Raw genomic sequence first — 24,650 nt, 5'->3', positions numbered from 1 at the left:
TCTGCTGTTGGCCCAGAGCCTGCTTCAGGTCCTCTGCCCCCCTCTCTCTCTGCCTCTCTCTCTCTCTCTCTCCCTCTCTCTCTCAATAAATAAATAAAAAAACCCAAACCCCAAAACCTTACATGCTATTTAAGGACCTGCTCAAATACCGCCTGTTCTGTAGGATCCTTCCAAATCGCTGTGTTGGAAACAATGCCTGCACATCTATGTCTCCACCGAATATTTTTTGTTTGTTGTAGTTTTCATGACAGCCTATTTTATATTAAAATTCCTCTTGCGTGGGTATGATACCACCTCCCTTCATATGTTGAATCCCTAGAGGGTAGGACCTAATTTCAGCTGATGTGTGGTAGGGCTGGGGGATGTCGTGGAAACTTTAAAGACTTTATACAAGGATATGCATGGCTTAGGATCTTATATCTAACACTCAGAAGTTGTGAACTTAGGAGTCATCCAATGTCTCCAAGCCGCAAGGTTATCGTCTGTTAAATGGGCAGCTGTACACATCTCATGAAGAAACCTTTATTAACATCTAGCCTGTACTGGGTACATTCGCTGCCACCAAGGGTACAGACTGCTTTAGACCCAAGTATACAGTAGACGCTCAATAAATATCAGTCACAGACCCTACTATTATCTTGGGCCTCTAGTACAGTTGGTACTGTTTGGGGTCTGTTCCCATGAGTCCTAGCGTCTTCATGATATGACATGTCTGTTTCACACCTACTAGTCCTTACTCTTGCCCAGCAAAACAGCCACTTCTCTTAACACGCACCTTTAGAAACTTTCATTTCCAGTTTTAGTGTTCTGTGGATGATTGTGATTTTCTGAGTCAACAGAGATGTGTCCAGACTTCTTCCACGAAGCACTCATCTCCACTTGCTGGGATGTAAATTGTCTCAGTGACATTTACTGTCCCGATGACAGAGAAGGCTCAAACACAGCCACATGCACGTGCTGCCCTGCCCAGACAGTACGACAGAATGACCCCCAGGAGCTGGAAGACAGGAGCCGGGTCGTGGTCCTGTGGAGAGTTGAGTCAGCCAGGGTTTAACTTTTGCCCAGGTGACATTTGGGTCCAATGTTCTTTGCTGTGCAGATGTTCTGTACATTACAGGATGTTTAGCAGCATCCCTGACCCTGCCCATTAGATGCCTGTGGCACCCCCCTCTTTCGTGACACTCAAGACGTCCCTTGGAGGGGCACCTGGGCGGCTCAGTCGGTTGAGTATGCAACTTCGACTCGGGTCATGATCTCATGGTTTGTGAGTTCGAGCCCTGCACGGGGCTCTGCACTGACAGTGTGGAGCCTGCTCGGGGTTCTCTCTCGCCCTCTTTCTCTGCCCCTCCCCCCTCACGCTTTCTCTCTTTCTCAAAATAAACAAATTTAAAAAACATAATATTTGTTAAAAAAAAAAAGATGTCCTTCGGGGGGGGGTAACATGGCTGCCACTTGGGAAACACTGGATTAGATGGGTCAGCTGTCAGCTAAATCTAGGACTATGGGCTAAGAGCTCACCCTCTTACACACACACACACACACACACACACAAGCTCTGCGGTTCCACGGATAGGCTCTTCCTCTTTTGAAAGCTGCAGCCCTCTGCATCCTGTTTCCTTGCAAACGGCTGGCAGCCAAGCACTCTGTCATGGGCCCTCACCCCGCACCCACTCCCAGCGGAAGCCCTGGAGAAGGGCTGAATGCGATTTCGGTGTATTGCAGCGCCCCCTGCCGGCCGTGCCGAACAACCGCCTCCGCCCCCTGCTTGCGCTCAGGTGGACGGTTTTGGCCGCTGGAGCTGCCCGGGTTCTGCCCTCGACACGCACTGCTTTGTTCGAGGCTCTGAACAGCACTTGAGGCCACGGGTTCTGGCGGCCCCCGGCTCTGCTCCCGTGCCTCTGTCCTTTGCCCCCGACAGCTGGGGCTTGCAGCGCCGAGCAGATTTTTGCAGCTTCTCATAATAACAGGGTGCAGTTGGGCGCCAGAGGGCCATGGCCGCCTGGGTAGGAAATTCACATCTCTTGTCTGTTTTTTTTACTTTCTCTTTCTTAGCTTTACTTTCTTCCCATTTTCAGCCAGAAGCGTAGACGACGAAGATATCCCATCTCTTCATGTTTACGCATGGCGTTACACCTGACAACATGTTTATGTCTTCACCGTTTTTAATTTTTTCCGGGTGGGGGGAGGGGCGGAGGGAGAGGGAGAGGGAGAATCCCAGGCAGGCTCCGTTCTCAGCACAGAGCCCAACGCGGGGGCTCACTCACGACTGTGAGATCGTGACCTGGGCCGAAAGCAAGAGTCGGACACTCAACCGACCGAGCCACCCAGGAGCCCCCGTGTCTTGGCCGTTTTTAAATGGTAGGCCTAAAAATCTGAGCTCCGGAGAAGGGAGGTGATTGTCCTGCGTCACACAGCTCGCCCTGTGTAGAGACAGTCTTTTAAAGGTTCTGGCCAGTTACGAAGAGCAAAGCTGACCCAGGAACGAATAAATATAAGAAAAGATAACTAAGGACTGATGTACAGTTTCACAGAGTGAGCAGTGAGAACCGTGAGGAAGGAACAAACACTTTTAGAGAGAACGAAAGACGGGAAATGATCCCTGAGGACCCGACCTCAGCTGGCTACTGAAAAATAAATAGGACTTGGCCGGGCAGTGGAGACAGTATGCACAAAGACCCCCTCCCCCCACCAGGGAAGATGTGGACACGATCAGTGTCAACATTCATCATTGTCACTATCCTTCTCATCATTGATGCCATTTATTGAGCACTTACTAAATGGCAAGCCCTGGCTGGGACACTTTACAGAAGTTATGTCACTCCGTTCTCACGCTAGGGGCTACTGTTAACCACATTTTGCAGACAGGGGAAGGAAGACACAGAGATATGAAATGACTTGCCTGAAATGATGCTGTTTGTAACTGATGGAACCTGGGTTCGAATCTGCCTTTCAAATAATGAGCGAGATAAGCTCTTCTAGAATGAGTGGGGTTGGGGGCACAAGCACTGTGTTAAGCTGATAATTAGAAAATGATGGTAAAGACGAGTGTCGAAAAGCTAAGCATGGCCTGTGGTCTCTCTTCTCTTCTCCCCATGAAGGGCCTCTGCCTCAGCTCTCCCTTAGTCTTAAACTTTTCTCCAACATGGCACCATTATGCTGTTATCAATGCTCCCCCCCCAAAAAAAAGGGAGGTGGGCAAAACCCCACCTAATCTCTTCGCCTTTATTTTCCCGTCTGAACCTCAGGGAGTTTGAGGCTCAGAATCCTCAACAGTGAAACCACTGGCCACGTGTCCTTGGGGTCACGGAGACATTCCACTGAGAGGTGTAGAACTGGACTTTCAGGAGCTCCGCAAACGCTTGACCCGCAAGGTGTCCAGCCCCCAGAGCCACGGTCACAGGCCATCCTCAGACTTTGGGCATTCCTCCGATGACGCAGAAGCCAAGCGTGTACTCGCGAACGCGTCTGCGTGAGACGAGGGGAGAAAAGAGCTCCCGTTTGTGGAGTCTCGATCACAAGAGGCAGGTTGTCCGTGGAGCTACTGGGTGGGACAGACGCCTGAGTTCTGCTGCCACATCCCTCACTGGCTGTATGAGACTCTGGTTCTGCCTTCCTCCGTTTCACTCGTCCTTCGAACACATACGCCTTGCATTCCTATGACGCGCCGAGTGCCACGGTGTAGGCATCGAAGCCCATCCTCTGTTTTGCCCTTGAGGCGGCTGCATCCCTAAGAGGCTAAGCATTTGTCCGTGTTCACACAGTATGTGAACAGCGAAGCAGGAACGCGAGCCCAGATCTCCCCAGGTGCCATGCCTTAACCAGAAACATACTGGGTTTTGTAAACCTTGATACACTTTACTGTTATAATGTTATGAAGATGTTTTAACCACATTTTTTCTTCTTTTCCTGTGTCTTTCTCTTCCTTTTGTTTTATTTTCTCTCTCTCTCTCTCTTTCTCTCTCTCTCTCTCTCTCTTTTTTTTTTTTTACTCTTTCTCCTCAGGACTCCACAGAATGGAGCAAGAATGAGAGGAAAAAGGCCGGCAGAAAAGCATGAACTGGAGGTTTGTTGAGCTCCTCTACTTCCTGTTTGTATGGGGCCGTATCTCAGTGCAGCCCTCCCACCAGGAACCAGCTGGGACAGACCAACATGTCTCCAAGGAATTTGATTGGCTTATTTCAGACAGGGGGCCTTTCCACCACTCCAGGAGCTACCTATCCTTTGTGGAAAGACACCGTCAAGGATTTACAACCAGATATAAAATATACAGGTAAGATCTGGGTGAAGCTGGTCCCTGCCTTCCGCGCCTTTCATTCACAGGGTGCTTTCTGGCGTCCGGTGTTGGTAGGGCCTTGCCGCGTGGAGGACCGTCTGGGCCAAGGGATTGTGAGCCTTCAGCGGGTTGTTACTCGCCTTTTCACCTTGTTTTTGTACTTTGCACGAGAGATTGACAATGACAAGGAGAAGAGCAAATAGCTAACATTTATTGAGTGCTTACTGTGTGCCAAGCGTGGTGCTTTACTTTGTATATGCCATCTCATATAAGGTTTCGTAATAGCCGTCGGAGGTAGATTGCATTTGTTCTCTCCACTGTATGCATGAAGTAACTGATCCTCAGCTAGGTGAAATTATTTGCCTAAAGTCACACAGTCAGTAAGTGATGGGATTGGGGTTCAAACCCCATTTTATCGGTATCCGTGGTCACAGAATTTGTAATCAACCGCGTCAGGTATAGGTGGTGTCGCTTGCAAATGCCACTGATGTACCCGTATCCTTCCCAAACATACTCACACATCTGGAAACAAGTAGGGACTGTCCACGAACAATGTTTTCTTGAGCAGGTCTGAAGTGGCTCTTGACTTTTTAGAATGCCATTCATCCAAAAAGGACTTAGCCCCAAGTTTTTTTTCTCTTTGAAACCATCTGAGATTCTCCCCATTCCGGGCTTTCACCCTCTCTTTGATTCTTCCACAGCTCTCTACACTTACATCTCTTTCGTTTTAAACCGTCTGAAATTAGAGAGTGCCTTTTTGTGTTTCTTTCTTCCCTAACTAGAAACTCTTGGAAGGCAGGACCTCCATGCAATTCATTTTTGGATCTGATCCCTTGAGTGATTTTTTTTTTTTTTTTTTTTTTTTTTTGCTACGGTGTGTCAAAAGCGCACAATACGTGTTGTGTACTTAAATGAGTTGGAAAATGCCAAAAGCTCTCTAGAGGTATAATCTTTGTCTCAAGGTCAAGGAAGAAGGGGCACACCCTAACCCTCCTGGGCCAGTGAGAACAGGAGAGCTGGGGAGCGCGGTGGAGGAAAAGGATGCTGACTGCATCAGGGAAGGCTTGCATTCAGGGCGTAAGTCTTTTTTTTGTATTTGGTATGAAAATAGACATGTCTCCTTTGCACATTTGGGGGCATTATGGATTAGGGATGTGAGATTCATGCAGCCTCTACCAGCTGTACCTGCCTGTGGCTTCTGCTGAATATTCAAACCCTACTTTGGAAGTTGGCCCACTAGTGGCTGAGGTTCTTCAGCGGTTCCATCTATGAAAGAGTTCACAGATGAGCCTTGAAGGGTGCTAAACAATCGGAGAGTTACTGGGGAGAGGTGCTCTGAGCCTGATGGGAAGCAAGACACAAAGGAGCGTGGACACGGGGTGGGCAGGAAAAGGGGGAAGGAACACAAGGGTGAAAAATTAGGGGTATTTCCTCTTTAAAAAGAGAAGGATACCAGAATTTTAAAAACGTAATTATTGGGGTGCCCGGGTGGCTTAGCTGGTCGAGCTGCCGACTTCGGCTCAGGTCGTGATCTCACAGTTTGCGAGTTCGAGCCCTGCGTCGGGCTTTCTGCTGTCAGCGCAGAGCCTGCTTTGGATCGCCTGTATCCTTCTCTCTCAGTCTCTCTCTGTCTTAAATAAAAAATAAATAAATAGATAGAAATGTAATTATTGATTCAGAAGCCCACTCCTGGGGACAACTAGTCCTAAACTACCCAAGAACAATAGTTGTCTGCCTAATTTCAGAGTTGGATCCTTAACGTAATTTCTGGCAGAATGCAGCCATTGCTATCTGCGAACACGCATAAACCAAACATGGGTGCTTCCCTGATTACTCAGCAGAACGCACCGGCATCTGAAATTCCTGGTGCTCGGAAAGATGGAGGCTGGAGATAAAGGATTGAGGGGAACGGAGCAAGTAGCGGAGATCTAGGAAACACACTCTTTGTGTTTTGTCAGACGATAACTCCTTGGTTTCCCATGTGGCTTTTGCTCCCACTTGAGCCTCCTGAAGCCACCTTCAAGTTGGATGACTGGGGTTCAAATTTCCGTTTTAAAGATCAGAAGGTGACTGACTTGAATAGAGTGAGGTAGCCGAGAAATGACGGAGTCTGGGGAGGAAACAAAGTCTGATTATAAATCCATAACCACGCCAATGAATACGGCAGAACTCAAGGCATCCGTTCATTATTTACAAATGTTTCTTAGCGACTGCCGTATGCCTGGCCCGGTGCTAGACACAGGGGCTGTGTTGGCTTGCAGATGAGTAGTAATGATACAGTAGGAGGGCTATGCTTGAGTTTTAGATGGGAGCTATCCTGCATGTTAGATGATTAACGTATGTTTGTGATTGCTGTTGAAATAACCTAGACTTCCGCGGATACCCTGAGTAGAACCATAGACACAAACGTTCGACAGTGGCAGCCTTTAATTGAGCACTTAGGGTGTGCCATGAAAAGAGGCCATTCAGGGGCGCCTGGGTGGCGCAGTCGGTTAAGCGTCCGACTTCAGCCAGGTCGCGATCTCGCGGTCCGTGAGTTCGAGCCCCGCGTCGGGCTCTGGGCCGACGGCTCGGAGCCTGGAGCCTGTTTCCGATTCTGTGTCTCCCTCTCTCTCTGCCCCTCCCCCGTTCATGCTCTGTCTCTCTCTGTCCCAAAAATAAATAAACGTTGAAAAAAAAATTTTTAAAAGAAAAGAGGCCATTCAGTTCTCACAGCACCCTCTGTCAGGTGAGCAGTGCCTTGGCATTTTGTAGGCAGGAAGGCCAGGACTTGGGGAGGCGGAGTGCATTGACCCACTCGGTGGGACCCATGGACACATTCCTTGTGGTAAGGAACAGGAGCTGGGGTCCAAACACAGACCTGCCTGACCCCAAAGCCCTCCTTCCAGCCACTGTGCTGCACGGCTGCCCCTCCCCCAAGCCTGGTGCCCCAACGTCGAGTGTGTCAGAGTTCTGAAGGGACTCTTGCAAACATTTTTCCTCCCAACTGCTTTGTGAACCTTTGGGGTTGGTTTCTGAGATGCTAAGAAGTGAAAGGTTGCTAGTGAGGTTGGGGGTCAGGACATCTGGATACTAACTCTAGCTTTCTGGGCATTGGTCTTGTGACATTGGTCAGGCTCCCTCCTCTCCTGGATCCTGCTTTCTTCATCTGTCAAATGGTAGCCTTGAAATACATCAGTGGTTTTCAACCTGTGCTCTTGGAAATCTTGAGGATCGATTAAAGAAGTCAAAAAAGCCACTTTAGTGTGGGAAGATAGGCAAAGTGTGTGTGTGTGTGTGTGGGGGGGTGCTCAGGCAGGATCCCCCCCCAGCTGTGCACAGTGCTTACACAAGAGAAGGTCTGACTCTGCTGTTTTCACGGTCGAATTTTACGTATCCTTTCCGTTGGATCCCACTGCTAAAGCAAAGTGTGCGGTCATCCAACAAGCTGATTTCTACCATGCTTTCTAGTTCTAAAATTAAGGATAAGATTTAACCAAGGTCACATGGTTAATTAAATGATGGAGTTCAACCCAGAAGTCAGGCCCCTGGTCATCTAGTTATTCCTTCCTTCCTCTATTTAATCTTCAAATAATTATTAAGTACCAGCAACAGGCCCAGCACTGTGTTTGGTGCAGATGATATAACGATGAGTACAATGAACATGGTCCCTGCTCTCATAGGAGAGACTGACTTTGATTAAACACACACACTCACACACAATAAGTGCCACAAAGGAAAAAAGAGCAGAGTAGGTGTAACTGGGAGATCATTAATACTGTAAACATTGATCTGGAACCAGTTTCTTACATGCAAAGATTAGGTGGGGCTCCTATCATAATCTGCACGTGTACCCACATGCAAATAAGTACCCAGAGACATGGTGCCCATCCAGGCCAGGTTCAGACCAGAGCCAAAGCCAGCTAGGACATGCTCATCAGGATAATAGTCAATTGACATTTTGTCCTCATTGAGTGCTGCTTTGTGGAAACAGGAAACCGGTGATTTCCAATGTGCCTTCTTACGTGCTAATGTGAACATAGCGTATTAGACAATGGACATTTGCATCATGAAAGAAAGGCTTTCTCCAGGAATGCGCCATATTCTCTTATGCTAGAGAGCCAGCTTTATTGAGATGTCTAGTCTTCAAGCTTTGGCCAGTTCACCCCACCCTGAACCCATGGCGGGCCCCAGGATGATCTGGGAGCTTCAGAAAGAAAAAAAGTCTGAGAGGAGGTCTGCTCTCTGCGCTTAAGTGGGGTAAGGCCATTTCTTTCCTCATGCATATGCACACAGAGGCTGGTTTCAGCTCATAGAATCATGGTGGGGAGTCCGTGCCAATGGCAAGGATGGGAACCTTTCCCATTAGATCCCAGCAGAAGTCTTCTCTCACGTTGTTTCACAAGCCAAGCAATAATATGTGTACAGGCAGTGGTTTGGGTGCACGAGGCACACGCTCTGTCATGCGTAAGTCTCAGCTGACACATGGAGGGAAGGCTGGGCCATTTCCTGCCTGAACCTGCCAGCATCGTTGAACTTGAAGTCAGGGAACCTGGATGCTGGCCCACCTCTCCTGCCTCCTTCGTGCGTGCTTTTGGCCAAATAATGGACCTTTTGGAGCTTGTTTCTTCATCTGTAAAACGAGACTGTTAGCGAAGGTGATCTTCAAGGTCCTTGCCTTTTCTGAAATTCCATGATTCCATGAAATAATGTCCCCTGAGGATTTAGCCTGGGGTAGTGGAGAAGAGTGGACTTGGAGTCTGGAGACTTTGTTTATTTTTGAGCCACTTTCTAGCTTTCTCGTCCTGGGCCGAGGCATTCATGCGTATTCACTCATTCATACATCGGTTGCTGTAAAATTTATCTCTGGTCATAATGCCATGAGCTGTGCTACGATTTAGTGATCCCGAAATGACCAAGAGAAAACAGTGAGGCGCACACCCTCACAAACACACACGCATGTGCACAACCTGTAGTGCCCGGCCCCTCCTCCACCAGACTTGGAGTTGAGGGTGGAAGGTAGAAGAAACATACAAGTCAATAAACAAACAGTTATCGTTCCATGGATAGGAATGGGTAAGGAACGGCTCAGATCCTCAATTTTCTCCTCTGTAGAAAGGGATAATGATGTCTGGCCGACCTAGTAGGTCAAATGAGGTAAAGTTTGTGTAGGAGTGCTTTATGAAATTTAAATGTTCTTCTATCTACCAATGTTTTTTTTTTTTTTTTCATTAAGGCTCTAAGTCATCATTCTAAAAAGAAATCATTGATTTTCACTTTCTGCTAAGCCCATACATATATTAGTCATTAAATACTCACAGCCCTTCTGGGAGGGAAATACTATTATTGTCCATATTATGAATGAGAATACTAAGGCACCAAGAGGGTAAGCAAATTGTCCAGGGTCACACATCTGGAAAGTGGCACAGCTGGGAGTCAGAAGCGAGCCTCTGAGACCCCACAAGAGCCCTTACCTTATGCTGTCATGACTCTTTCTGGTTTTTAGTTACCTGGTTCACCATCAAATACTGAGAAACTCCTTTTGCCAGTGGGCAAATTGCAACCTCTTTGAGGCTCAGTTTTCTCATTTGTAATATGGGGCTAATATTAAATGCCTTGTGTGCTTGTGGTAAGAAGTAACTTTGATATCAAACGTGTAGAGCTTGGGGCGCCTGGGTGGCTCGGTCGGTTAAGCATCCGACTTCGGCTCACGTCATGATCTCACACTCCATAAGTTCGAGCCCCGCGCCGGGCTCTGTGCTGACAGCTCAGAGCCTGGAGCCTGTTTCAGATTCTGTGTCTCCCTCTCTCTCTGCCCCTCCCCTGTTCATGCTCTGTTTCTCTCTGTCTCAAAAATAAGTAAACATTAAAAAAAACACGTAGAGCTTGAAATTTTGCAGGACCTGTATAAATTCGACTTGACCCCTTTACCTCAGAGGGCCGACTGCATTGCTAAAAATTATTTATTTTGTTCTCAAGACGATTTAGAAGTCAGTCTGCTCTGAAAAAGCTCCGTTTGGTCCAAAGATGTTTCCTGCCTTTTTGGATTTTATTTTCTGTTTATTTTTTTTCCTGACTTTGCAATCATCAGTAATGGGAAAATGTAGCAATTATTTCGGGGGCGTACTTAATAGAAAAATTATAGAACCCTTTGTACACTTGGTTCTGGAGAGTCAGGGTGGAGGGGAGATACTGACAATGGCAGGCACTATGCCGCAAGAGGTGCTTTCAGATTGAGTGGTTTTCCCTGCAGGTTGCTGAGCAAGTGATTTGTGGCTTATGGTGCACCTTCCTTTGAGCCCAAAATAAGTACCTAAAAGTTGAATGTAAATCGAATCCTGGGAAACCAAGTCTGATTGCCTAACTGTCTTGCATAGTTATTTCAGACTTGCATGAATCTCAGTTCTAATCTGATATCCTAATGGTTCCCTGACGTATTTCACAAAAATATCTATAGTAGGTTTTGCGGTAAAGCTACTTGGCTGAATGAATGGGGCTGGGGCTAGGTGGACGGTCTCCCTCAGATGAATGAGATGCGGTCCTTATCCAGAAATCATTCAAGAGTATCTGTTGGGTACCTAGGTATGCCAGATGCTGTGCACTGGGGAACCAATAAAGTACAAGGTAGAGTGGTCCCTGCCTTCTAGGAGCTTACAGACAAGCGGTGGCGAGGGAGAGGTCTGCCACTGCACCACTCAGGATGCTTGTGGCTGAACTTGAAAGGAAACCAGCAGCCTCTGGATTCCAGACAGGATCTTAGCATCCCATGGTGCCAGTGTTAGATTTCTATTAGCATAGGGAAATTGAGTCTAAATCAGCATTTCTTAAAGTAGATTATATAGAACTCCAGCTCAATGCGATGTTAAAAGGTGTTTTTTGGAACGGCAACAAAAAAGATCCCGCAGTCAAATAAATGATAACAATGATGGCAAGTTCATTGCTAGCATTGAAAGCTTACCAACGGTCCAGGATGAACACACTGACTATAAATTAGTCCGACGGATTGATCCTTCCAGTCATTCTGTGCGCTAGGTATTGTCAGCATCTCTGTTTACATAACTTCTCCAAGGAAAGAGAGCTAATTTCTGGGAGAGTAGGATATGTCACAGGTAAGCAGATTCCAGAGCCTGTGTGTTTAACCGTTGTTAACCATTGCTTCCCAGATTTGATCAAATCTCTTTGACCTTGCAAGCTCTTATTCTCAGAGGTATTGGAATTCTAACAGCAAGTTTAAGGAGTTGCTGGTTCTACCTGGCTTTGAGTCTTCCCCTTTTGGACACCAGCCCGGGTCAAAGCTCTTTTTTTTTTTTTTTTAATGTTTATTTATTTTTTTTTTGAGACAGAAAGAGAGCATGAGGTGGGGTGGGGCAAGAGAGAGAGAGAGAGAGAGAGACTGAGGATCTGAAGTGGGCTCTGTGCTGACAGCAGAGAGCCCAGCGTGGGGCTCAAACTCGCAAACCAAACCGCGAGATCGTGACCTGAGTCTAAGTCTGAAGCTTAGCCACCCAGGCTAAGACACCCGCCTGTGTCATAGCTCTTAAAGGGACACCTCTTTAACTTGGAGAGCTAGCACTTGGCCAAGGAAGTGGGACGGTGATTGCCAGTCGGGGGTGATTTTGCTCTCTAAAGGGACATTTGGAAATGTCTGGGGGCATTTTTGGTTGCCACAGTTGGTTATGCAAATGGGTGCTACCAGCATTTAGAGGTCAGGGATCAGGGACGCTGCTAAACATCTGATAATGTACAAATAGCCCTCTGCAGCAAAGAATGATCTGACACGTAAGGTCAGTAGTGTCGAGGTGGAGAAATTCTGCTCTGGAGCAAGTATTTTTGGAACAAAAGGAAAAAGGCTGGTGAGAAGGATGTTGGAATAAATAGTCTTAGAATTTGGTCTTCATGAGTTTGAGTTGGACTGGTTGCAATATAGACATCAGTGTAATGGCCACGTTCCCAAAGAGTCTGGCTGTAGGACCAAAGGGGAAGTGATTTTGCATGTTTCAAGACATGGCCTCAGACCAGAGTGCAAGTTAATGCATTTAGGAAGGTGAATCAATTTTTGCTTCCTGCTGCAGAGAGGCAGTATTTAAGGGAAACCAGTTCTCTCCTCCAGAAACAAACAAACAAACAAACAAACAAACAAAAAACAATCTCCATTCTTCCAGAAGGCCTGGGAGATCTGGTGGGTTTCTCCTCTGACTACAGAATTCCTTAGGAAGTAAGATGCTTACGCTCTGTTGCTAGGTTCAGATATACATGGCCTGAGTTATTAAAAACCAGTTTGGACCAAGTGGGTTAACAGATACTTTTTATCCCTTTAAGAGCATGCCCAGTAGGTATGAAAGAAGATGAGAGTGGGACGGTGTCCCCTGTTGATAGTTATCAGCTGTAGCCACTTAAAGAGTGGTGTCACTGGTGAGAACCATTACCCTATACCCTCCCCCTACATTGTCCCTCATTTAATCCAAATTTCTGATCAACTTCTCCCTGAATAGAGAGGGTTGGGGAAGGATACACAGCAAACATCCCCCGGGCCACTTGGAGTCGATTCAAAGATAATCTTTTGTGTTGATTATTTAAAATTGATCTTCCACTTCCAAGAATGATAGCTTTATTGCTACCAAATTGGTACCTTTGCTATCCTTTACCTTTTTGCTGCCTTGTCATTACTGAGCTGACTTCGTGAGCTGCAAACTTGAGTTTGCTTCGATCTTGGCCAAGCAATGACCCAGCTTTAGTGAGAAGCAATGACCGAAAATGGACAGGCTTGTGCACCTCCCTCACACGGAGCTGCCGACACCAAACATGGCCACTGTTATGACCTGAGGAATTTGGAAGGGAAGAGAGACAAGGCCTTGCAGCTTCAGACTCCACGCTCCAAACCTTGGCCAAGGAAGCAGGAACTGGACCCATGACCTGGAGCACCCAGCAGCTTTGTCATTCCTTTGAAAAATGTTTACTGATCTCCAAACTCCTACCAGCGGGGGGCACTGCACTGTTCCCTTGGGGTTGAGAAGGGGAAACTTTGATCCCTGCCCTCAAGGAATTCATTATATCTTGGGGAAAATTGACTGAAAGACAAATGAGCACAGTGCATGTGCTAAGTTCCCTGGCTGAGCAATGCCCTTGGTGCTGTGTTTGAAGGGGGGGGGGGCGCGGAGGGGGGGGGACTTCCCCTAGCATTGGGGTTGTGACGGTGGGGAAGTGTGGGCTGAAAAGACAAGTCTAAGAAGGCATCCTAGAAGAACGGGCATTGAACTCAGTGTTCAAGGACGATTAGGAATTTGTGAGAAGGCTGTGGAAAGAAAAGCAGCCCAGGCAGATGGAGGAGAGTCTGCAAAGATAAGAGGTAGGAGAAAGCCTAGATCTATAGGTGTGTGTGTGTGTGTGTGTGTGTGTGTGTGTGTGTCGCAGCGACTTAGGGCATAAGGCTGAACAGCAGCTTGGAGGCAACAGTGAAAGAGATTTGGAATGGCAAATTGATTTCAACCAAACTCTAGCTAGTTGTCAGAATATTACTAGACACCTATTTAGAGCAATGCTTTTTCTTTCTGTTGGTTTTACGTTTCTTAACCCTGACTCATCTTCATTTTCTTTTCATATTGACACTCAATAAACAGATATAGACGCAGTACAGACAGAGCTAAAGATGTATGATTGAAATGAAAATTCATGAAAAAAAATACTTAACCTTAGTACATGTGATATATTTTGATATTTACTGTTCTTTTCCATTCTGCCTATTCCTTTCTGATTCATTTATTTTTTTCAATTCTTTTTAATGTCTATTTATTTTTGAGGGACAGAGAGAGACAGAGCATGAGCAGGGGAGGGGCAGAGAGAGGGGAGACACAGAATCTGAAGCAGACTCCGGGCTCCGAGCTGTCAGCACAGAGCCTGATGCGGGGCTTGAACTCATGAGCCGTGAGATCATGACCTGAGCCGAAGTCGGACGCTCAACTCACTGAGCCACCCAGGCGGCCCTATTTTTTTTTAAACGTTGCTACCTACCAACTAAAGTGATTTCAACCTCCACCGGTGGAGTGGGACTTACAGTCTGAAAGACGCTGACTTTGAGTCTATACTGTGGTCAGTTGGGGCTCAGAGGACAGCTGTGCCGGGTTTGATCCTCAGAGTTTGCCATGGGCTCAGGTTAGAACCTGTGCCTTTCCTGATGTGGCCAACAGAATGATGAAGGGTTTGGAACATGGGGTGGACGTGGTCTGATAATGCATTTAGAAATACCGCGCTGGCTGCAGCGTGCCGACTGAGTGGAAGGGAGTAAGAGAGAAGGGTTCAGAAGCTGTGGCAATAATTCAAGGGAGAGGAAGGGAGCGCCCGAGCCAAGACGGGGGCAGTAAAGATGGAGTTCATTAACTCCCAAGTACGACTCAGTGCCACCAGGAGAGTTCCTCCGGACCTACCCGTCAGGCAGTCCTCTTCCCGGGCTACAACCAGACTTACCTGCCCCAATTCCATTCTTGGCACCCTTTGGCAGGATGCATTTTTTTACGTACAATTCAACAGTTGCTGGATACTTTTGTATCCCTTATGAAAGGAATCAGAATGCCCAGGCTTCTGCCTCCAGGCAGTTTCTTTATCTCTCAAGGCCTTCCTTCTGGGCATAAGAATTACTGAGTCTCATTAGCAGTGGATTCCCAGACTGGCTTGGAGGAAGGCTTTGCAGCCCAGCCTTTATCTGTCCCTGGCTTGTCTCTGCAAACCTCGGTGGAAACTTCCAGCCCCAAGTCAGTCTCTAAGCCTATGTGAACTTAAACCAGTCGCTATACTTGAGCGACGGGAAGGAAATCTTTAGATTCAAGCCGATTTTGGTTTGAATCCTGGCTCTGTCGTTTCCCACCTATGAGATCCGGGGTATGTTGCCGAAACTTTCTGACCTCAACTTGTCTATCTGTAGCATGGGGAGACATTCCATAATTGTTGCAAAGGTTTGAGAAGATAACAAAGGATCACATTTAGCACAGAACAAGTGCTTGAGGAGGGGTAGTTAAAATAAATATCCGAAGCACCATTCCCTGGAAATTCAGCAACAGGGGCTCCGAGAAGCTTTGCAGGAGACCTCCGACAGCAGGAGGGGTCTGGGCGCTGCGTGGAAGAGGTGTCCTAGGATGACAACACTGGCTCCATTCTTAGACCAAGAGGACACTTGTTAGGAAGCAGATAAAAAGGAACAGAAAGAGGAAGATGTCTGATGCCCTGAAGCACGTGCGGCAGGGATCAAGAGGCCTACATACTGACAAGGTACCCTTAAGCTAGCAGCAGGCGTTGATTCATGTAAACAGCACACATCCCATGATTTGCAAACGTCTAATTTATTAATCAGCCCACGTGACGGGGAGCAGTCTGCGATACCTCATCTTCCAGTGCCCGCTGCACGGTGTCCACCAGGTTATCTTTGATGTGTCATGCTCAGGAGACGTTGATCCCCGAGGGATGACTTTTCGCCCAGGCACCTTCCGGCCACCAGCCGCATTTCAGAACGGGGTGTGGTTGTGTGGTGGGGGTAACTCTACTTCTTTTCAGATTGCCTGCGTGTTATCCAGAGAAGGTCAGCAAGGTGCAGCCTCCATCCCTGAGCACTTGTGACATCCTGTCTGTGACTCTAGCGTGACATCCAGTCTTACGTCCCATTTATGAGGGGAGGTGTGGCTTGTGTGGGCAGGAAGGAATGGAATACAAACGATATGGGTCTCTGCACCGCCGAATGGTTTGGGATTGTACTATTTGGGAAGGAATTGCTCACCTGTGCATTAATTCAACCTATATTGGCTGAGTCTCTGTGTTGTGCAAGAACTGTAGGAACGTCTGATGCCAACGAAGCCGTACTAATCCACACCCCGAGGAGCACCGTAGGGGAGCTGGTGAGAGATAGACAGTAAGGAGTCACATTGCTCCCTCCTCTAGGGGTGCTGGGGAAGAAGAAGAATATTGAGTGGTGTTGCGAAGAAGGGGCACTTCTGGTGGTCTTGCAAGATTAAGGAAGGATTTCAAAAAGAGGATTTTTATTCTTTTTTTAACTTGAGATCTGGACAGTAGAGTTAGACATAAGAAGGTAGTGTGTGTGTGTGTGTGTGTGTGTGTGTGTGTGTGTGTGTTGAGGTCATGTCCAGAAAGGGACAGACTTATCCTGGGGTCTGCAGTAAGTCACTGTGAGTGACAGGCAGAGAAAATGTTAGCATGCACGCTAGAGGAGTGAGCTGGGACTAGGTCATGGAGCCTTATGTATGTTACATAAAAGACATTGAACTTTATCCTAACATGGTGCCTTCCACACTTTCTCATTTCAGGATGTTTTGAGTGATTTTGTTATGGTTCCTGTAGGAACCAGGGAAATACTAATTCTGTTTATTGAGTAGTTACGTTCAAACAACTTAATGAAATATTTATGTCCCCAAAAGTTTAGTGGCCATTTGAAAAATGATGTGTGCAAATCTAAAGAAAAAGCTGTATTTTAATTTTATTCTTTCTTTTTAAATTTTTTTTAGCGTTTATTTTTGAGAGAAAGAGACAGAGCATGAGTGGGAGAGGGGCAGAGAGAAAGGGAGACACAGAACTGGAAGCAGGCTCCAGGCTGTGAGCTGTCAGCACAGAGCCCGATGCGGGGCTCAAACTCACAGACCGCGAGATCATGACCTGAGCTGAAGTCGGACGCTCAACCAACAGAGCCACCCAGGCACTCCTAATTTTATTCTTAAATAACCACAGCTTCGGGGCGCCTGGGTGGCTCCGTTGGTTGAGCGTCTGACTTCGGCTCAGGTCATGATCTCGCGGTCCGTGAGTTCGAGCCCTGCATCAGGCTCTGTGCTGACAGCTCACAGCCTGGAGCCTGCTTCAGATTCTGTGTCTCCCTCTCTCTCTGCCCCTCCCCCGCTCATGCTCTGTCTCTCTCTGTCTCAAAAATAAACAAACATTAAAAAGAAAATAATAACCACAGCTTCTCCTACATATGCTTTGCAATCGGATACTGCCCCCCTCATTTCCTATTCCTCATTAATTTTTCTGCGGTACTTTGTAGTTGTATCAACTGCTAAAAATCCACCTTAATGAAGATAGACCATATGAAAGAAAGGTTTGTATGTGTTTATACAACATATGTTTTAATGTTGAAACTGTATACTATTTCAGGTTAGTAATTTTGCGGATGCCCAATAAATGGCAAATACCCCTCCCTTCTCTCGAACATTTATAACATCCTCTGTGTCCCCATGAGTTTTCTCTGTAGCATCTCAGCACGCAATTCAGGAATCATGTCCTAAGGACAATGGGGAGCTCGTTAGAGGATTTTGCCCAGATGGAGAGCATGTCACATTGTCACCATTGGAAGGTGACTGCTGCTAAAATGGGGAGAATAGACTGATGGGGGAAAATTGGGAAAGGGTGCAAAATGTATAACGGGGAACAGGAAGGCTATGGCAGTGACCCAGGTAAGAGAGGAAGGTGTCTTGGACTAAAGTAGCATCAATGGGGATTTGAGATATATGTATTTTTTAATTTTTATTTTGAAACGGGCAAGAAGTTGCAAAGACAGTAAAAGGGGGTCTCATGTACTTTTTCCCCAGTTTCTCCCAATGGTTACATCTTATATAACTATAATATAATATAGTATAATATAATATAATATAATATAATATAATATAATATAATATATCAAAACCAAGAGATTGATATTGGTACAATGGATGGGTATCATTCTGCATCATTTTATCACACGTGTAGATTCATGTAACCATCGCCACCATCAAAACGCCATCACCACGAAGATCTCGTGCGCTATCCCTTTATAATCACCCCTCTCCCTCCTCCCCTGCCATCGTTAACCCCTGACACTCACTGATTTGTTCTCCACCTCTATGAGTCCCTTATTTCAAGAAATGTCATACAAATGAAATCATAACTTGAGGTACGTTAAGGTGATGGAAGTATCAGTATTGGAATTTGAAGGTTGCAAAGGACTTGGCAAGATCACACCTGAAGTGGCGAATCACTGGATCTGGGTCAAACAGGAAAAAGAGACGGGGAGCATTTTTCATAGGGTCAGTTGTGTGGGTGGTGGTGCTTTCCATCAAGATAAGCAACCCTGTAAGGCAAAGAGACTCTGGGGTTGTGTGTGATTGAAGATGACGAGTCAGCTTTGCAACTGGTAAATTTAAACTAGCCATGACATTCAAATGGAGACTTAGCAAGCAGTTGTATAAATGGCTCTGGCCCTTTGATAAAAAATATATGGTATTTGGAATCATAAGGTTACCGATAGCGATTGTTAGATGTCCCTTAAGGATGTGTTCACTCAGAGGAGCCTGCTTAGCATGTGCAGAGAAAAACACTGAGTGGCTGAGGACTGGCCGATGGTGGAGGAGGGAAGTCAGGGACATCTGGTACCACGGAAGCTACAATAAATGAATGTTTTAAGAAGGAAGATGTGGGTAATCAGGGGCCATGGTTTCTGATAGAGAACATCAAGTGAGAACTGAAAATAGCCTTTTGTGCTTAAAATCTTGACCTTGGCAAGAGATGTTTAAATATAATGTTGGGGACAGGAGCCAGACTGCAGTGGTTGAGAAGTAAGTGAGAAACAAGGAAGTAGACTTTTTTTTTTTCTTTAAGAATCATAACTAAGAGAGCAGAGAGGTTTTTGTTGTTCTTTGGTTTCTAAGGGAGGAGACCATTAAGAAAGGGAGGTTCTGAGTGGAGTTATTTGTGATGAAGCGTTTCCTGAAGAGGCAGGGAGGGAGGTAAAGCATCCATGGAGGTAAAAGGAGGGACAGCTTTCAGCTGAAATAGGAAGAAAGAAAGGAAAGAGAGCGTGTGGGTGCAAATCTATTGATTTTATTCAGGATTTGAAAGGGCTTCCCACGGCCTCTGTTCTCTTTGTGAAGTAGAAATCCAATGTGAAACCAATTGCTGAGGAAGGGGGACTTGGGGAGTGCCAAAAAGAGTTTGGAGTGTTTTGAAGTCATTGGTCTGTAGAAAGGTAGAAGGATCTGATTAAGGAAATATACAAAGATCACCAGGAAGCATTGAGGGCTCTGATAATGTTGATAACCATCAACTGATAAGGGCTCTAGTCTGTGCAGCTGGGCTATTGTTCTCCAAAAAAACTGAACTTTTGAGGTAGGAGCATGCATGGTGGACGGAGGTTCAAATGGGGTGGGGGTTTGCCAAGTAGACAAGATGGAAGAGTAATTGTGTAGGGGTTGAAAGTGTTGGCGAAAAGTAAACAGATGGATCATTGGAATTAAGTCGATCTAGAAAGAAGTGAAGACATTAGATCGTGGGTAGAGGGAAAGGAGATCGTCACGGGCCCAGAGGTCTTAAAGAGGTAGGGAGCGGGTGTTGTGACGGACAAGTCCGAGAATGGAATCTTTTGATATGATATGTCAGAGTTAAGGGACTTTGGGAGATGACACATTCTAGGAGTAACCATGGCAGGAAGTAGGGGCTGGAAGAGGGAGGAAATGGAGATCATTGGAGTGGAATAGGTCAAGGGGCCGAGAGGCTGAGGGTATCGGATTCTAGTCACATGGGATGAAGGGAGAACTTGGGGGTGAAGACACAGTGTGAAAATCACGTGCTCAGGTGTTTATTTAACATGAGAGCGCTCTTTGGAGGCTGGTTATTGAACACAAAAAGGAAGAAATGAAGGAAGAGAATGGGGTAGATAACTCCATCTACGACAGAAGATTTGCATTTGAGTCTTTTTTCTTTCTCCATTAGATCTTTGAATAACGATCTATTCTCTCTGAGCCTCAATTTTCTTTTCCTTAAAGAGGAACTTAAAATCTGTACCTCCCCCCACAGAGCTGTAGAATGTGATGCTCAAGAGAGAAAGTGGAAGTGGGGGACCCGGGTGGCTCAGGTGGTTAAGTGTCCAACTTCGGCTCAGGTCACGATCTTGCAGTTTGTGAGTTTGAGCCTTGCATCGGGCTCTGTGCTGACAGCTCAGAGCCTGGAGCCTTCTTTGGATTCTGTCTCTCTCTCTCTCTCTCTCTCTCTCTCTCTGCCTCTCGCCTGCTCACACTCACTCTCTCTCACATGCAAAAATAAATAAACATTAAAAAGAGAGAGAGAGAAAGAGAGAAATTGGAAGTAAATGTGCTTGGTAACCCCTGCACCTTCGTGTAGATATGGACCCTATTGTTCCTGTCTACTGGCCCCCGAGGACTGGCTTTGGATTCCTTCCACAGCACTGATGGAAGATAGTGCGTTGGTACCTAATAGTTGCATTTGAATGGCCTGATTTCAGAATATCATTTTAGGATAACAAAATGAATGACAGCTGTAATATCAGAGACGAACCGTTGGATGTCCTATCTTTTAGATGTCCAGAATAAATGTGCGAGAACAGTTGACCCAGACAAATTGACCGATGAAGGGTAACTTGTGCTTCAACATAATGAGTTCAATATTCTTTTGATTTACAAAAAGGCGCTGGGGCACCCAAGCCTGGGATGCTTGTCAGCAAAAGGGAAATTTAGATAGTATTGCACTTACTATAGACAACGCAGAGTTTGAATTCTGTAACAGCTTCAGCTCAAGCTGCATTTACGCCATCATCATCATTATTATTAAGAAGGAGAGGGAAGTGGCTGTTAGAGATGAAGGGCTTCCGAAGGGAGAATGTTCAGGAAGCAGAATCCCCTCACCCTTGGTGTTGAGCAGAAATGAATAGGATGTTGGGGGAAATTCCATAACAGAATCCAGTTGAAATTCGTTCCGGAGCCAAGAACAACATTGAAAAATGAAAGCCCTTACAGAATGGTATGAAGAAACCAGTTTGACGTGATCCTGCGTATATTAATAACTACATTACCTAGTAATGTTAAATGGTCAAGTTAAATCATTTGATCCTCATAACAATCCTGGGCGACGGCTTCTACCTCTAGCCCCACTTTACAGATGAGGAAATAGAGGTTCACAGAAGTATTCTGCCCGAGGTCACACAGCTGGGAGGTAGCATGACTGTGATTCAGACCCAGGCAGTCTGGGTCCACAGTCTGTGCTTGTGACCACGGGCTGTGCAGAGTGCTGGGGAGGGAGAGCAGCCGTGGGAACCACGGAGCTTGTGCCCTGCCCCGTCCTCGATACTGAATCATCTTCTGACCTAGGGAACTTTCCTTTTCTAATGCTCTACAGTTCTCACTTCCCCTCCTCCTTTTTTCTTTCCACTATTCTTCCTGTTCCTTTTCTTCCTGTTCAAATACACCTTCGGTATGTAATGCTTTAAAGTTCACAAGACACGTTCCCGTCTGAGATAGGTACCGCTGTCCCCCGTTTTGAAGATGAGGTAGCCAAAGGTTTGGGCGGCTAACTGGTTGGTCTGGGATGACATGTCTGGAAGGGGTAAAACATTGACTTGTATCCAAGCCTTCTGGCACATCTTTCAGTGCTCATTGTAACTGCCCACAGCTCCCTTTTCGTTTGATGAGCGCTTCTTTTCACTGGTACTCAGTTTAGACGCATCCTTGGTGCTGATCGCAGTACTTTTTGAGAGAGAATGGCAGTTTTGCAAACAGGGAGTACTTTACTTTGTACCTGCATAAGGATTCCAGAGGTGCTATTTGAAAGAAGGAAAACGGAGACAAATGCAATTCTTACATGGTGTGGTTCCACGGGTCCCTTGGCTTTATCTCACTCGCTCTTTATCTCAGAAAATCGACTCTCATCGAGGGCGCCTGGGTGGCTCCGTCGGTTGAGCGTCCGACTTCGGCTCAGGTCATGATCTCGCTGTCCGTGAGTTCGAGCCCCACGTCGGGCTCTGTGCCGACAGCTCAGAGCCTGGAGCCTGTTTCGGATTCTGTGTCTCCCTCTTTCTCTGCCCCCCCCCCATGCTCTTTCTGTCTCTGTCTCTCTCTCTCTCTCTGTCTCTGTCAAAAATAAACATTTAAAGAAATTCAAAAAAGAAAGGAAATCGACTCTCCTCAAGTGTCACTTCCAGATTCTGGGAACAAAGTATTTTTTTCTAAGGTTGTTTTCTGAAAATCAGCAGATTGATATGGTATCACTAAAAACAACTAACTCCCCACACCTAAGGGTAGAGATCATTTTGTCTCTTGTGGAAGGAGGATGATAGAGAGAAGATACATAGCTGTATGTATGATGCTGTTCTATTTCAGTCTACTGTATAATTCTCTTCCTTTTTTTGGATCTTATTCTGTTGCTGAGTTCCACCCACCTACTTCTGGGAGACAAGGCCAGGTGAAAGACATCTTCAGATTTCTCAACATCCTCACGCACTTGTCCGTGGGGGCTGGATTTTCAGTAGTAACTTGGAGGCCTGTCTGTCTGAGAGAACCAGAGAAGGTAGCCCCGGCACTGGACCAATAGCTATTGTATGCAGTAAGCTTGGGAACTTATACATACAGAGCCTGTACTGGGGATCAGAGAGCTCCTCAAGGTCTAGTTCCAGAGAGGGAACTGGTAGTGGCTTACTGGACAACAGTCTTCCAGGTGAGATGTTTTTAATGGTCAGAGTTGCTAGAAGATGGGAGGGGGGCACCCTGATGGAACGCAGGAGGAAGTCCCTCTTCTCTCACAAAAGTGACTCTAATTAGCATAGCATTCCGTGACCAAAAGAGAATGTAAGCACAGGTAGGAGATTGCCTTCCGTGACCTTGGATACCCTTGACCACCCAACATTGCATAATCATGCCTAAAAGCTGTCATTTGTAGGATTGGAGAGAGCACCTTCTTCTAATTTTTTAGGGGCATGTTGTATGAGGGGAGGCCCTGCGTGTCTGATTAACATCCCGCCGTGTTTCTGATGTTTTACCTGAGTCTTCTCTATGGGCCTCTCGTCTGCCAGATCATCAGTCAGATGGTAGTTCTTCTTTTGCTCTCCCTGGGTAGTCACACCCATTCCTGTGGCTTCCGTTATCACGAACACTCCAGCAACTCCCAAACTTCCGTCTCTCCTCCAAACTCCAAGGTCCTTTCACCCAACCCCCAGCTGGATATTTCCACTGGACTTTGTCGTGAAATCTCAGGATGCTCGTATTCTGCCTTCTCTACCCATCTACTTCTTTTCTTGTGTTCTCTGTCTCAAATAATGGTACCGTCATCCGTCAAAGGTCCAAGCCAGGAGGTTGGACAGTACTCTCAGGTAATTCCTCTTCCTTACCCAATGAAACATAGTAATAATAATAGTAATTTTATTGTGATTGCCAATACTTGAATGTTTACCATGTTTCCCGTTCTGTGTTAACATTACGTGGATTATATCGCTCAATCCTTTGACCGGCTGCTGACTGTTGCATTGTGTCATGAATGGAGAAAATAAATAGCTTGCCCAAGATCACATAGTTAATAGGTGAGGGGGTTAGGATTCAAGAGTACAGAATCTGGGTTCTTACTCTCCTCGATATGCTGCTCACATATCCAGTTCATCACCATTCTCTCTCTCTCTCTTAATTTGAATATGTCTTCCAATTCATGTACTTTTCCCTATTCCAACTTCCTCTTTTCTATCGTATTTCCCCAATACCTATTTCCTAAGCCGGTGGTCGTTAATGATTATGCATCCTTATCATTAACCAAAAAATCATACCACCATAGTCATCACATATTATAAACATTTACTAATATTTAATGTTTACTATTATGTAAGCATAGACATAGACATTTTAAAAGATAGGAAGGAATAAGTAAGAATTGTTAACATTTTTTAAAACATAATTTTAGTTTATTGATTACCCATGTATTTATTAGCAGTTGTGGATAGATATAAACCTCTTACTTAAATCAGAAGTCTTTTTGATTATTTGTTTATTTATTTTAGAGACAGAGAGCAAGTGGGAGAAAGGAAGAGGAGGGGAGAAAGAGAGAGAGAGAGAGAGAGAGAGAGAGAATCTTAAGCAGTCTCCACCCTCAGCACAGAGCCAGATGTGGGCTTGATCTCATGACCATGAAGTCATGATGTGAGCTGAAATGAAGTCAGATCCTTGATCGACTGAACCACCCAGAGACCATGAGATCATGACCTGAGCTGAAGTCAGACACTCAACCGACGGAGCCCCCCAGGCGCCCCTGGATTATTTTAAATCAATTGGCGGATAGGATCGTTTCGTCATGACTTTATACTATGACTGCCGAAGGGCTTAACCCAGGGAAAGGAGAAATACCAGCTCTGCCATTTTTTTTTTACCTGTATTATTGGTCTTATTTTCAACTGGTGGTTTCTTTGCAGGAAACTCTCGAAGCTATTTGTCCATTTTAGGAGAGCTGGCTTAAATTCAAAACTCCCATGTGACCAAGCACCTGTAAGCTGCTTGGTTGTAGGTTGTAATGAGCTGAAGCCAGAAAGGTGAGCCAAGGCAGTGCTGCCCAGCCCTCATGTGTCTAAGAACTCTCTCTGCCAGAGTTACATGTGGACCTGCGGTAACTG

The 24,650-nt window shown here is 46.1% G+C and overlaps 1 protein-coding gene across 1 annotated transcript in view; it reads left to right on the top strand.

The window, feature by feature from the left end:
* The first annotated feature begins 4,052 nt into the window (after positions 1-4,052).
* BRINP1 (BMP/retinoic acid inducible neural specific 1) overlaps positions 4,053-24,650 on the top strand; it is a 126,359-nt gene continuing 105,761 nt past the window's right edge. The window contains exon 1 of the mRNA XM_047099694.1: positions 4,053-4,270. Within this exon, the coding sequence (XP_046955650.1) occupies positions 4,053-4,270 (218 nt within the window). The remainder of the gene's footprint in view (positions 4,271-24,650) is intronic.

Source organism: Lynx rufus, unplaced genomic scaffold (assembly GCF_022079265.1).
Source record: "Lynx rufus isolate CCGP_SWC_20201006 ecotype Redwood Valley unplaced genomic scaffold, mLynRuf1.p SCAF_10, whole genome shotgun sequence".
Taxonomy (NCBI): Eukaryota; Metazoa; Chordata; class Mammalia; order Carnivora; family Felidae; genus Lynx; species Lynx rufus.
Note: the sequence above shows the minus strand (reverse complement) of the source record. Positions and strands in the feature narration are given on the sequence as shown.